The sequence below is a fragment of the Fundulus heteroclitus genome, chromosome 10, assembly GCF_011125445.2.
Source record: "Fundulus heteroclitus isolate FHET01 chromosome 10, MU-UCD_Fhet_4.1, whole genome shotgun sequence".
NCBI lineage: Eukaryota > Metazoa > Chordata > Actinopteri > Cyprinodontiformes > Fundulidae > Fundulus > Fundulus heteroclitus.
The window spans coordinates 4090645-4105659 of NC_046370.1; the positions used below are offsets into that span (position 1 = coordinate 4090645).

At 37.2% G+C, this 15015-nt stretch overlaps 1 protein-coding gene across 7 annotated transcripts in view; it reads left to right on the forward strand.

Annotated features, from left to right (window-relative positions):
• Positions 1-15015, forward strand: part of plce1 (phospholipase C, epsilon 1) — a 124160-nt gene that overhangs the window by 67782 nt on the left and 41363 nt on the right. For 6 of the 7 annotated variants that reach the window (XM_036141807.1, XM_036141812.1, XM_036141808.1 and 3 more), the window contains exons 8-9: positions 12259-12413; positions 14241-14408. In XM_036141807.1, the coding sequence (XP_035997700.1) occupies positions 12259-12413; positions 14241-14408 (323 nt within the window). Of the gene's footprint in view, positions 1-2574; positions 2926-12258; positions 12414-14240; positions 14409-15015 lie in introns of those variants that run through there. The other variant, XM_021312747.2, reaches the window with a different exon arrangement.

Consider the following 15015-nt stretch of genomic DNA (forward strand, 5'->3'; position numbering starts at 1 on the left):
AGAGTTGGGTAAGCTGGAGCAGGTAACGGTTTTAGTAAGGTTTGTAAATCATGTTACTTAGGGAGATGACGTGGGACACCGGGCATTTTTATCATTTAAGGTTAATTTAAGTTTAACATAAAGATAAAAAGCTTCATGAAATTGTTGGGATTATTTTAGTCCGACAAGTCATAGCCTTTATCCCAGAAAACCTTTCCGTTGGTTTCCCGGCTGTCAGTGTCTAGTGTATTATTTGTTACCTGAAAAAACAGCAGAAATCAAGTTTATCTAAATGTTTTTTTTTATGTTTGCTTGTTTTAATAACCGATACAGTGCTGCAAAATCTGAAATAAAAATGAGCAATTTTTGCTGCACTTGGACTTTTTCTTCAGTCCTAAGGTTTAATCTCTGCCTGGAAAATTATGTGGCATCTGTAACAAGAGCAATGACACAATAGATTTCTCTTTCAAATAGCTTATGTAAACAAATAATAAATCTGTCAAAGTAACAACTTTAAAGTATGCAGACATAGCGTAAAATCTGCTGCTTTTCCCAGTTATGTTTTCACCACACCTGACAGTAGGTAAATTAGTGGTTAGATAACACGGATTGTTAAATTACTTAATACAGGATTTATAACTATGCTTACTTCTAAAAAGCCTGACATTGATGGAAAACCTGTGTGTTTAGGTCTTTGTGACAACCTCCCTTTCCAAACAATGAACAGAAGATACCAGGATGTAGAACAAACGGTGACGCAGCATCCAATGCCCCCAACGTAAGTTAGATAGGGAGGTGGCAAAAAGGATTAACACTCAGAATGTAGCTTTTATCTCTAGGTTTATCAGACGTTGCAACCATGATATATATCTTAGACTACTAATACTGCCAAACTAATGTGATCAGTTTATCAAGCAGAAATAGAGTAAATTCTGCATGTCAGCCATGTTCACACAGTAAGAAAGGTCTCAATGTGGTGTTCTCAACCTTGTCTGATCATTGCATCTTCTTTAGCTGTTTGTTCTTTTATTCTTTATCTCCTTGTCTCTTTAGCTCAGCCTTTTGAAAGTAATGCTTCTGAGTTCAGCTTTGTTGTATTGTTTCTCTCATTGTCCCTCTACTTTTGCTACGTCTATCTACTCTGGTGGCTTAGCACAATATATTTATTATTTATAATTCCTGTCTATTTATATGGAGTTGCCATTTTATTCAAAATTTCTTCAGTTTCTGATACTTCATTTATTTATATATATATATATATATATATATATATATATATATATATATATATATACTGCTGCTCAAAAATGTTGTGGTTACCCAAAACATGTTTATTTTTCTAAATGAATGTTGCAAAATGAATAAAAAGTATAGTTAAGACATTTGCAAGGTCAGAAATGATTATTTGCTCTTGAAATAATAATTTTGTCCTTCAAACTTTGCTTTCATCAAATAATCCTCCATTTGCAGCAATTACAGCCTTGCAGACCTTTGGTATTCTAGCTGTCATTTTGTTGACGTAATCTAAGAAAATGCCCCCCCCCACCCCCACCCCACCCCCATGATTCCTGAAGCTCCTCCCGCAGGTTGGATTGGCTTGATGGGCGCTTCTTATGCACCATACAGTCAAGCTGCTCCAACAACAGCTAAATAGGGTCGAGATCTGGTGACTGCGCTGTCCTCTCCATTATAGATAGAATACCACATGGACAATGTATAGACTGCATTTCTGATTAATTTACTCTTACTTTAATTGACAAAAAATGTGCTTTTTATCAAAGAATATAAGGAAATGTCACTAGTTCTCCAACTATGCTTGTTGTATTTAGCCAGGTTTATTGGATCAGTGTGAGAAAAATTGCTCCTGACTAAAAGCTGCTGAATTTTTGCGGACCCTTTTACTAGTAAAGTAAAAGATCTGGTTGATGAAAGAGCAACTTTGTGTTGAATCTAAAATTTTCAATTTATATTTTTTTATTTAGTAGTGCTTGTTTGCTTTTATATAAGTAAATGCAATGCATTAATAATATTATTAATTTATCTGTAAAACTCTTGCCCTATAAAATGCTAAAATCGTTCCTTTGCATCAAACACCTGTACTGGTGGTCAAAATTTGTTTCCTTGTGTTGGAGCCACAGATTGGACATCCCAGGAGTAGACCATAAAAGTATGAAAGAACGGGTCGCTCAGGGATTGCTTGTCAGAACAGATATGAAATGACTAAAACTGCAAAAAATACAATAGAGGCAAATGGCTGGAAGCTTACTTGCAAAGAAACATCTGTAAAGAAAAAATATTTGATCGGGACGCCCTGCTGGGCTGAGAGTTTCCATTCATTGTGGTTAAAACTGGGACGAGAATTGGAAAAATATCTCTTTGTTTTTTGCTAGTTGCAACTTGTTGCCTTCTGGCTGTTGGTGGGGTTATAAGAATTCTGGCGCAGTGTTTTTATGTGGAGTAGGTCGGCTTGTTGGTCTAACTGTAGCACAGGGCTGTGAACTACCGTATGCGTGTTGTCAGTAAGGAGTGGGCGGGAGACGCTGAACTTATGTCAGAGAGAGAGAGAGAGAGAGAGAGAGAGAGAGAGAGAGAGAGCGAGCGAGAGAGAGAGAAGTAGTGAGTGTGGTGAAGGGAAAGAAAGGAACCTCTGCTGCTGCTTACAAGAACACCAAGCAGGTGAGTGACAGAGAGCAGATAGTACAAGTTAAAGAGTTCAAGTTGGAAATGGAGTTAGGGAGGGAGAAGTAGAGCAGGGAGAGAGAGGAAGAGAGAGAGAGAGAGAGAGAGAGAGAGGGAACAGCTGTGGGAGAGACGGGACTGTCAGCTCAAATGTGGACAAGTGTATGTTAGTCACCCCGGCACTGAGCTGTCAGTACGGGAGGCAGAGCAGTCAGCTGTGTCCAACAACCATGAAGCACTCTCACCAAGCGGACTTCAAGCTGACCAGTGAGTACGGGAAAAGTGAGGTACACTGAAACTGCAGGTCTGCTCGCGCTGCGGTGCACGGGAAATCTACCTTTTAAAATGCTTGTCAATGATTAACTAATGAATATATGGGGGAAAAAATGAGCTGTATATGATTCTGCTTGTATTTCATGTGGAGTGCATGTGTTTGAGATAAGGACTGTTCTGTTCACCACGATCTCTAAACAGCTTTGTAACCCATTTGGCCTCAGCTCACATGCATGGTGCTTGCATGGCTGCAGGGTGGGATAGAAATGTGGAGTTTATAATTAAGCCAAAGGACATATTGGTGCATGTTAAACTCTTAATTCTGTTTTCATTAGTGACAAAATTGTTTGCGTACCTTGGTCTGTTGTTGTGTAGATGAGGTATCCAGGAGTCCATTGATGTGTTCAAGCGCATGTTCATTTACATCTGATTAAAACGTGGGTGCAATTTACAATGCATAATTTTTTTAGTTGTTTTAGGTAAGACAGTGTTAAATGCTTTCATGTGGTAACTTAAGTCATTTGAGAGACTGCAAAAACCACGTCTTTAAGGAAGTAGTTTTTGCATGTAAGTCTCTGTGTTTTCTGTCCAACTGGTGCCAGGGGCAGACTCAGCTTCACTGCATACTTCTGTTTTTTTTATATATTTTTTTCTCGCTTTTGAGTTATAACTTTAAGTGCTTCAAGGTTTAGTCTGCTAAAATGTTTGTTGATGACTTTAAAAGCATATTCAATACTTGTAAATTGAGGCTTGTACTGCACTCCGCGAACCATCAGATATTTTAAATGGCTACCTTTATTTAGATTTTTTTTAGGCTCATATTTAAGTAGAAGCATTTAGCTTCTACCTTAAGAGTGAGAAAAAGGAACCTTTTTTTCAGTTTGGCTATGGTGATAAATATGTGCTTAAAACCTTAAAATTACCATTTTAATCCTGTGGCGTAATCTCTCACTAAAGGTGATAAATTATGTATTAAATAGAGTTAAATAATTATTAATTATTTAATCATTAGTTATTTATTTAATCAATGTAAGAAAATCCCTATGTACCGAAAAAAAAATGCTTTCTTTTTATAGTCACTGGTGTCATAATTAGTTTCAACCCAAATCATTATTATAAAAATAGCTGCAGCAGTTTTTTTTATGTCATCTATTCTTTTGAAGTTAATCAATGTGCCTTGAATGGTTAAGTTAGTCATCACAGGATTCCTTTCCCTCAAGCATTTGTATAAAATCATTTTCAAAATTCACAGTAGGTTATCACTGAAACGTTAATTTACTTCAGCTTAATTCACTAAGTGAAACATATTAAATAGAGTAATTACCCATAGACTAATATTTTCAACCCTTTTTTTTCTTTTAAATATCATTATGATGGTGTGTCTCCAAAATGTCATTATGGCTGTATAATGACATTCACTTACAGCTAATGAAAACACAACTTTTACGGTTAGAATTATACATGAGGTATACTAGATAAGAAAAACATTTTATTACAGAAATGTGGGCTTATTGAAAACTGTTTATAACTTGCTATATGGTTATTTTCGAACGGTACCTTTATCTGATAAATAAGCCTCATCAGAATGCATATTGCAATTTACTGACTATAAATGTAAGTCATTGTAATTGAAGCCTGTTTCGATAGGTTACTCTACAAAATTGGAAAAACGGGAAAACATGCCATTAAACCAACGGACTATCTTGAGCTCAAGTTAGAAAAACACTAAAAGCAAATAGGTAAAAGCCTAAATTTGCCTATATCGATAGTTTGTGCAAGAACTATAATAAATAAATCAACAAGGTTGCATGAGCGTTCAAGTTACTCTTACCACCACACAGAGCAAGAAGGATTGTACAGAAGGTTAAGACTGGGTGGCCGAGTCTGCGTTTAATCCAACTATTGTTTTACTGCTTTTTTGGACATATTTAGAATTGTGAAGGGCTCTGTAATTGAATACAGGATGAATGAAAACTTAACATTGTAGCTGCTTCCATAACACAGAGCCAACATTAGGGCCGTCCAGGAGTTCATAGTTCCTGTTAAACTTCAGCCTGATTAGTTTAAGTTACTGTAGAGTACAAATGACTTTCTGTGGGATGAGAGTTTAAACTCCATTTCCCTCAAACATCATAAATCCTTCAGTACTTGAGATGTTTTTGATAGTCCTTGGTTTCATAACACGGAGATGTTTATTGGATTTGTCCAAACTTCTTTTCTCTGGTTTCTGTCACCGGCTTCCCCTTAAAAAAAAAAAAAAAAAAAAAAATCTGTAAAAACTCAAACATTAGATGCCTGCAGCTAGCCTTTTGTTTGAAAGAGTGTGCCCATCTGATCCAAATAGAAACCTCCCTGATAAGTAAGAGATGTTAGCAGCGACACTGATCATTGTTTACTGCTTCTACAGCAGCACAATGTCTGCACATGATTGTATTTGTGTATCATGAATCGTTACACTGCTTATACGCGCTGTGTTTGTCTAAATGTTATTTATTCAGACATGTATTCATATCAAGCGTGTACCAGAACCTTACATGCCTGCAGTACTATTTGCATCTCTTTGCACACATAATAATTCTTTGTGTGTATAAAATCTTTTTTTTTTTTTTTTTTACTAAACATCTCGTGGGTGTTAATTTAGTATAATAAAAAGACAGTTTGAGAAACAAATTGTGTGTATGTGTAAATTCAATGTAGTGATTTGTTTGGAGTAATTTGACTGGAGCTGGTTGTGCTGCACCTGTTAAAGTGGCTGACATTCTGCAGTGAGGAAGCTGTCATCGGTTCTTTACATGCTCGTGAGAACAGTGTACGTATGCGTGCAGTGGGCTGCCAGAGAGACGAAGATGATCTAAGTTCAGGGTCTCTCTCCTACAGTCGATATAAATAACCGATTCACTGAAGAAACAAGTAAATTCTCAATGCAGGGATGGACGGACACTGCTAATAAGCTCCTTTAATTTAAATTAAAAGTTGTTTTATTTAACAGTTTTTTGATGATTAATTGTATTCCAATCGTCCAAGGGTTTGACTTAATCAGAGATTTTTTTCAGTTGAATCATCATGAATTTTACACATTATGGTTATCTCAAGATTTTTCTCTAGTTCGTTTGTTTAATTTGAGCTGTCCTAATGAGTAATTGTGAATCAGAAATTATTTAATTGTGCACACCCGTTTAACTAATACTTTGTTATACAAATATTTGATTCAATAATCAGAATTGTCTTTCCTGTAATGATGCATTCACAGAAGCATACACATAATGTGTAGTTTGTAGCGTCACAGTTTACGCAGAATAAAGGAGTAAACAAGACATTTTTGTTTCATTTTTTCAGAGTTGGAATTGGATTCAATTTCAGCATTCAATTTTCTTGATCATATACCTGCCATCAATCAATTTTGACAAGCTGATGAGACCAAAATAAGGTTCAGTAGGATTTCTTGACATTGACATAGGTTAACAAATCATCCTGGTGATCTATTTGTGTAAAGGTCTCACTCAGGAGAAGGCTACCAAGAAATTGCAGGATTATATATACATCACTGAAGGAAAAAAGAGAAAGTTGCATAACTAAAACTGGACGTTTCCCAAAAGACGAGGAAATATAAAAACAGAAACTGGTCAGAGAGCTTGACAGTAACACTGAGTGACAGGGCTTCCCCCAACGTATTATAACGTTGGGGGAAACCACACTCCCCCCCACACTTCACACCCACTGGCAGGCTAAGTGTCGTCTGTTTATTTTAAATGTGTCACTGTTTGAGAGCAATATAAAACTGTGAGTAAAGGTCCCGTCCGGGAGAAAACCTCCCGATCGAAATAGCTAGCACGCTAGCTGTTATAAGCTTGCCCCTCCTTCGAGTCGCGTGATGCACCACCCCCATCCTCCCCTAGGACGCGCACTTCCCACAATCCGCAGCAACACCTACCACCAGGGTTAGCCAATTTTTCTGGGGGAAAACCTGGCGTGAGTTTCATTAATTTATGGTTTGTTCCCTTCTACGTGTAAAAACAGTGTCCTCCATATGTCTGGACTAAGGAGTAGGGTTTAAAAACAGATCCCCTTTCTCCGACACCAAACATCTACTATAAAAAAGCAGTACATCAATAAAAGAGGACCATACCAACACAGGAATGTAGTAGTGGCTGCTTCATGCTATGGGATTACTTCAGTTTAGAGAGAGCTAAATCTTCTCAGGGGTAGATGAAAAAGTCTAAACACCAGTCATTTGCAACCTAAAATCATGTCTGTTAGAAAGCCGAAGTCCATCCTTACATCAAAATCCACAAAAAAATGGCTTCATCAGGGAAGAAATAAAACTTTAGAATTGTATGCCTAGAACAAGGTCTAAAAAAAGGACTGTGGACAGGAGAAGTCCTCTCAGTTCCCAGTGTTACAAAAATAAGCATTTGTGATATTTTTGTTCAGTATTGTTGTTGTGTTTAATTAACATCTTCAGACACTTAAATCTATGTCAGGTTTAGGGATCAAGAGCAGTAAAAGTACTTCCAGCTAGCCTTATATACTATGTATGAATACGTCCATCTTTAAATATTAGCCTACCTAAATTTGCCTCACAGCTGTCCTTTTTAAATTGTCATACTGCACTTGCTGACTTCGCAGTAATGTTTTTTTTATTTCATAATGTACTGTATTATGGATCTTTAGAAGACATAATGACAATACTCAATCAAAAGGTACTTCAATAAAGTGTATGTTTAAAGGTGTGCATGCACTACCTGTTGTTGTTTTTTCTTTTGTTTCTTTTCATTTCCGTCCACCAGCATTCGTTTTCAAGTCCAATTTTACTGGATTTATGCCATTTTAAAAATGGCATAAAGAATTTATTTATCATGGTCTAATGTTTTGCATCACTAAAGCCCAGGATTTTAACACAGTGTTTAGACTTTTTACATCCATAATGAAACCTTCATAACATAGTATTTACCCAGTTTCAATACAGATAAAAAAATCTAGTCAATTCAAAAGAGTAAAAAACAAACAAAACAAAAAAAACTATGGGTTTATAGTAAGGTGCACAATAAAATGTTGCTGTCTTAAGGATTCCCAACTCACCCATACACTGATTCAAAACATCTGTTTCCTGTTGTCAGAAAACAAATAGTCAATGTAAAACTGTTGAAAAGGATGTTCAGCTAATCTGCTTCATCCGCCACCGTATCCAGAAGTGCTTCTATTAAACCACACACACAAATGCACGTAGGCCTTTTGTAATATTCATGCATTATAGATGAGTAAATCCATGCATAATCACAGCCACATCAGGTTCAATTATTCCTAGCTCATATTCTGTCAGCCCTAAAGGAAGAGGACCATATCCTCAAAAATGTTTATGATCATTTGTTTGCAGTACATCAGATAAACCGTTTCAGATAAGAATCTAAAAGACCCTCTCCATTTCTCACTCCCGGTTTGACAGCTTCTCTCACGAAAGCGAATTACATAGTTTGAGCAGGAAAAAAATGTTAGTTTGTAAAAAAAATGTTCGAAGTTTGACTCTAAATAGGGATTGCTTTTGCTTACAGGCCATGTTTTTTCCTGACAGTGTTGGTTCGCATTAGTGTTTCAGTTTTTTTTTTCTCAGAATCTTTCAGACCTCTTTGTCACCGTCTTGGCTAACATCTGCGCCTGGCTGCTTGTTGTTCAGAGGATGAATAAATGAATGAGCAGGACTGTTGCACGGTCATCAATTGCAGATGAATAATTGGAGCTCGTCTAAATTTCCACTTCACAGGAGCAGCTTGAAACAGTAAATCCTTGGAAGAAAAGTGTCTCTCACGTCAGTTCAGTACTTATTAAAAATAGTTTTTACCTAAGTTAAAACCTACCTTAATTACATTACTTTTTTAATATAGAGAAGGCAAGGCTGATTTGCCAATATTTCAGCTGATTGAAAAGCAGTATTTTTAAGCTTCTTTTGTAGTTAATATTCTGGCTATGCATAGGATGCTATGGGATTCTAATGCAGAATCCCACCTTTACTTTTAGTAGAAACACCTCTGTGTAATAATATTTACCCTAAACCATAAGAATGTGTGCAGCAAAAATCGAATTGCTTATTATTAACCTATTAACAACTCCCGGACTTACTCGGGTAGATAAGATAAGATTAGAAATACCTTTTTATTGTCCTACAATGGGGAAATTCTAATGTGACAGCGGCAAAAACACATAGCTACACATTAGATTAGTAATAATAAACACGCTAGTCTAAAGTTAAGTTATAAAGCAACAAAGAATGAACTCATCAAAGGCAAAAATACAAATCAGAATGAAAAGAAAATGTTGCACAATACTAGGTAATTTGGCATATTCAGATAAAGATGCAATATTCAAGTTAAACAGAGGAAATACAGCGACAAATATACACAACAATGTGAGAAAAATGTGCAACATGCATGATTGTACAAGCAAAACCCAGAGTAGCAAAAAGCGTGCAAATGGACATGAGCATCTGAGAGGCAGTGTAAATGATTCATGATTGGATCAGAACCCATTCAACCATTAGCTTGTTGTAAACAGTTTGTTGCGAGCAGCAGAGATCATAAAGTCTTAATAGCAGCTGGGAGGAAGGACCTGCGGAAGCGCTTCTTTGAGCATCTAGGATTTAGCTGTTTGTCACTGAAAGACTGATGCATAGACATGTTGTGTTTCATAAAAATAATGAAAGATAGAGACGTTCTTATCAAACAGCATAGCATGACGGGGTTAAGGATATATTTTAATACCTTTTTTATCTATTTAATTTTAATATTGCATGTCTTGGGTTTGGAGGATTTGGCAAAACTTTCTAATCAACCTCATAATCCAAAATGGCTGCGCTATGTATTTATTTAACATCAAAAAATTAGATTTGATCATTTACAATTTCACACTACCTACTAAGTATCAAGCTCCTTTAATTAAAATATTTCTAGTTGAGAGCTAAAATCTACAAAGAAATAAAGATATGCTTATATTGGTAGCAGTAGTTGTCTGATCGTTGATTTATATCCGTTGGCAAATCATACTTGTTTTCAAAAAAGTTGGACATGATATATGGGAAGCTTGAAAGTGTCCTCCTCTGCATTTGAGATGTTTCTAATGAAGCAAACATCAATACGCTTGAACAAATTGATCTTTTTGTCTGTTTGTGCATATTAATAGTTGATTTGTCTGTATTTACATTTCAAATGTGACAATTTATTCTACCAGTCAAGTACCTCAATTGCAGTCATAAATATGAGCAAAAGTACTAGACACACACGTTCTAAATTTAGTAGGTATTTCCAAGCACCTGTTGTGTAGATTAACCTGCAATTGTAACAATCTAATATTAGCTGGCAAATTAGTTGGGCTCTCTGCTCTGCTGCCCAGCCTGGAGTCATCTGCTTTGTTCTAATTTCTATCTACATTTTATTCCTACTTGCTTTTATTCTGTTTTAATTTGCTATATTTTAATCATGTAAAGCACTTTGCATTGTCCCTGTACTGAATTGTGCTATATAAATAAATTTGCCTTGCCTTGCCTTGCCTTGGCCGCTAATAGCTAGTCACCTGTAGTTTTTAAAATGTGTTACCTTAATTCAAATGTTGGGCAGGGTTTTTTTACTTCCACAAAATGACAGCCCCAGTTTTCCATGACCAGAGAAGCACACATATAAAACTATTGTGTAGTGTTATTCCATTTTACAAGATGTATGACAAGCTGACGTTAGCTTTGCTTCAAGCAAAGAATCAATCTGTTCCGTTTTTAAAATGACTAAAGATTTTAGATTGCTTTACATGAGATATTCAGATTGTTCAACAGTTATCAATTGATTACTGTCTTGCTTTTCACATGCATATCCTTTTTTCATATCGTTTGTTGTTGCTTGAATTAAAGAAATTTCCCAATAAATAAATTCAATAGGGAAGAAACATTAAATACTTTTCCCCCCCTTTTCTATTGCTTCTGCTTATTTTTACTCGCCTACATTTTCCACATTCGGATGCTCTTTTTCCACTTTGCCCATCAATTTTCATCTATGTCCACATCTCTTCCCCTCTGTTCACTGTAATTCTTACACATACTGTGTCCTTGCTTTTATCCAGCACACCCGCGTGCGCACACGCTGAGAGTTCATTACAGAAGCTGTGAGGCCGTATCCACAAATCAAACTGTGTAAATAAGCAAGTTTTGCTCCCGCCGAGCGCTCGCTGCTGTTTCCATGCCTACCTGTTGCCAATCTCAAGGGTTACCATGGACGGCCTTTTAAGTGAGCGTCTGGAAAAACGTATGCGTACACAGCCTTAAATTTTGTGTCTGCACGGTTGCAGAGGGCGTAAATAGGCTTCTTCATATGACAGTTGACAATGAGCAGAGAGGCTCTAGGTCCTGATGTTGGTGTTAATTGATGCACATCGTCTTGCTTTTACTATCAACATTATACACCTCATAATCTCAACACACCATTATGCTGAAAGTGGTCCATGGAAAGCACTTACGGAACACTTCACTCAAACAACTTTTGTGATTGATAACAACAGATGATGTTTGTAGAGTGGTTACACTCATCTGAATTACGTCTTCCTGTTTGTTTCCGGTGCTCTGACCAATCACCAAGACATACAGACCTCACCTTGATGGATTGTGGTAGTGGAGTGCAAGCTTTTTCAAGATGGGCACCGTGTCCTAGTGGCTGCAACATGAAACTCTTCAAATAGTCCCTTTTTAAATGGTTCCTGGAAAAGCTCCTGCGGCAGAAAAAAAAAAAAAAAGTCTGTTTATGTGGCATTCATCCCAACAATGTACAGAATGTCTACCTGGCAGTCCCTGGACCAATGTAGAAACCGCCCATTAGTCCTTTGTTAGCAGAGATGGGGACAGGTTTGCGTTTGTGTGAATGTGTGTATGTGTAAACAGACAGACTAATGGGCCTGACTGAAATCCAAACACAGGAACTTGCAGGTGATCTGTGCACTTTATACTTCTGAAGGGAGACAGGGGGCTTTGTGCTCGTGGTTGATGAAGGCTGCACAGTATACAGCGACTCGATATGCCTGCAGATCTAAATGTTCAGGTTAAAATAGAAGAAGAAGCGCACATGCTTAAACGGGAAACATCAGCTCCTGCTCATTCCTGCTTTACGTCCTTTTTAATTTACTGACATGTCCTTGAGCGGTTTCTGCTTTCCATTCCCGCCTCCCCCACTTCACCCCTCTGTGTCCTTCCCACTTACTTGTCCTTAAGATGTTAGATAGATGTTGATATGACCTAAACACATAATGTAAAATTTATGTCTGTCTTTACATGTCTCCAATCCTCTATATCTCCTCATTTAGAGCGTCAGCTGGCCAACAGTATGACCAGCAGCAGCTCTCTTCCTCCCAGTGTCAGCGGGATCAGTAAGGAGCTGGCAGAGCTGCGGCACCTTATTCAGTTCCCAGAGGAGATCGCCTGCGTCCTCACGGAGCAGGAGCAGCAGCTTTATCAGCAGGTGAAAATGTTAGACAGCAGACAGATTAAGACTTTTTTACAAAAAACTTCTTATTTAGTAATGAATAAATAATAATAATAAACAATAAGAATCAATATGTTTATTTTCTTTAATGCCTTTCAATAGCATTTATACCCCTTGAAATTATACATGTTCAGTCCTAATATAACCACAAGTTGTGCTTTATTACTGAAAATTTGTAAAGTAGGTGGGGAATGATTCATGATTTAAGAATTTGCTGGATGGAGCGTTTCTGTGAGCTTCAATTGTCAAAACTTTGACTTTGACTTGGCCGTTCGAACATTATTTTACTTCATAGCCCGGGTTCTATGTTGAGGGTCTTTGTCTTGCAGGAATATGAGGCTCCACTCCTGTCTCAAGTCTTTTGCAGGCTCGACCAGTCAGTCAAACAAACTTAAATTGTAGAGCACTGTTCATACAGATAAGTGTGACACGTCGTGCTCTTCAGAGGTTCAAATAGACAGACATAAAAACACACTAGAATTGATCCAGCTAAGTAAACAAAAATAATAAATAAATGCAAAACTTGGTGGATAATGGTCAAGGAGGAATAAGTAAACACAGTCATGTAGTGATTAGGGCTGGACAATATAGATAAAAAAGCATATCGATAAAACAGAAATCATACTGATCGATATCGATAATTATCAACAAATTCAAAACATATATTTTAAGTGCAGAACTGGCCATTTTACGCAGTTGCTTCATGACCTATTTTTAGATACAGAACACACAAACACTGAATTCAAACTCAACCCTTTATCCAACCAACTTCATACCAAAACGACAAGTTTTTAAAAAATGAAGAAAAGAACGCGCGCTCTCTGAACTCTTCGAAGGGGGCGGTGCTTGGGGGGCGGAGCGTTCTTGGGTCTGCGTTTGGGATTGGTTCATACTTGTTATAATAAATAATCTCGTATAACAAATAATCTCGTTATTTAATTATCGTCCAGTCCTACTAGTGATTAATTAAACATTTAGTTTACATAGAAACTCACAAAGACACAAACCTTTTACAAATTGAACCCATAGATTACTTTCAGTATTATATCGTGATTAGCTCCATGCCATCAACTCTGACCAGCTGACATGTTCCTGCTGAAGAAAGAGCATCCTCACAGCATGATGCTACCAGCACTATGGTTCATGTCAAGGATGATGTGCTGTCGTCATTTTTATAATTCATTGTTTAGCTTGAAGGGTCTATTTCAGTCTTATCTTATCAGAGCGCTTTTATCCACTGGTTTGCTGTTTTCTTTACATGGCTGTTGGGTTTTCCAACATTTGTTGATTTTTTTTTTTCTTCTATTTCATAAAAGCCAGATTAATGGAGTCCATTATAAATGGTTCACCTAATTCTCTCACTTGAAAATTGGATCACTACGGCTTCACCAGAGTAACAAAGGGCCTCTTAGCTGCTTCTCAGAATAGTGCTCCACTTGACCCACCACCTGCCAGTTTAGCTGCATCAGCCTGTCCTTAGCATTTGCTGCTGTGCCATACTCCATCCATTTTTAAATGGATTGGACAGTACTTCATGAGATGTTCAAGCTTGGAATATTGTCTGCACCTGAAGACAACTGGGTAGTTTTATTTAGGGGTGTCAAAGGGAAAAAAAGCCCTAAATACAACTGCATGACGTGTCAGAATATTATTTGTGAAACACTTTAAACCATGTATCATTTCCCCTCCATTCCACGTAAGCACTACTGTTATATAAGATCCCTTAAAAATATGGTACATTGAAGTTAAAATGTGATAAATTGTACTTCATTAAGCTTGTTTAACCAGGGTGTCTTTTTGCAGGTCTTTCCGTTAGACTACCTCTGTTTCCTCACTCGAGATCTTGGCAGTCCCGAGTGTCAAACTAGACGACACCCAAACCTCAAGGCCTCGCTGTCGGTGCCCGCGATGCCCACTCAGAGTGCTCAGCGAAGCAATGCTGTGGAGGACCTGGTGGCACGGTTTAACGAGGTGAGGCGACCGCTTGACAAAACCAGATCTCCAGTTGGGAGTTCTTTGTTTTGGCTGATTGCTAGCGTTGATGTAGATTTACAGGAATTATTTCCTTTATGATGCACATACCTGAACTTTCTGTGTGCGTGTTCTATGTTTTGGTTTTTATAGCCACATGAAGTCACTGAAACAACTCGGCAGCGGCAGTGTTTATCTTTAAAGCTCAGGTTTTACAACATGATGTCAGTGTAGATTAGATTATCAAAGGCTCTTATAAACATTTTTTATGTTGTTACTGGGTGAAAATATTAATAACAAATAATCGACTGCATAAATTGAGTTCCTTTAAACATTTTAAAGATGATGACAACATGCATCTCACTTTTGACATTGACGTAAGATTTTCTTTAGCCAGACTTTTTCTAGTGTATAACCATAGAAGTCTGTCATTGTAACACAGGATGTGTGTCTATAAGCACACTTACTCAGTTGGCTAAACTCCTACTATCGTGCCTTGTTTCGTTGGTGAATTGAAGAACAAACTGTTACAATGTTGAGAAAGAGAAAGTGTTGGAAGAGTGGAGATTGATTAGGAACGATGAAGTCATCTTTAGGTTGGACGCCT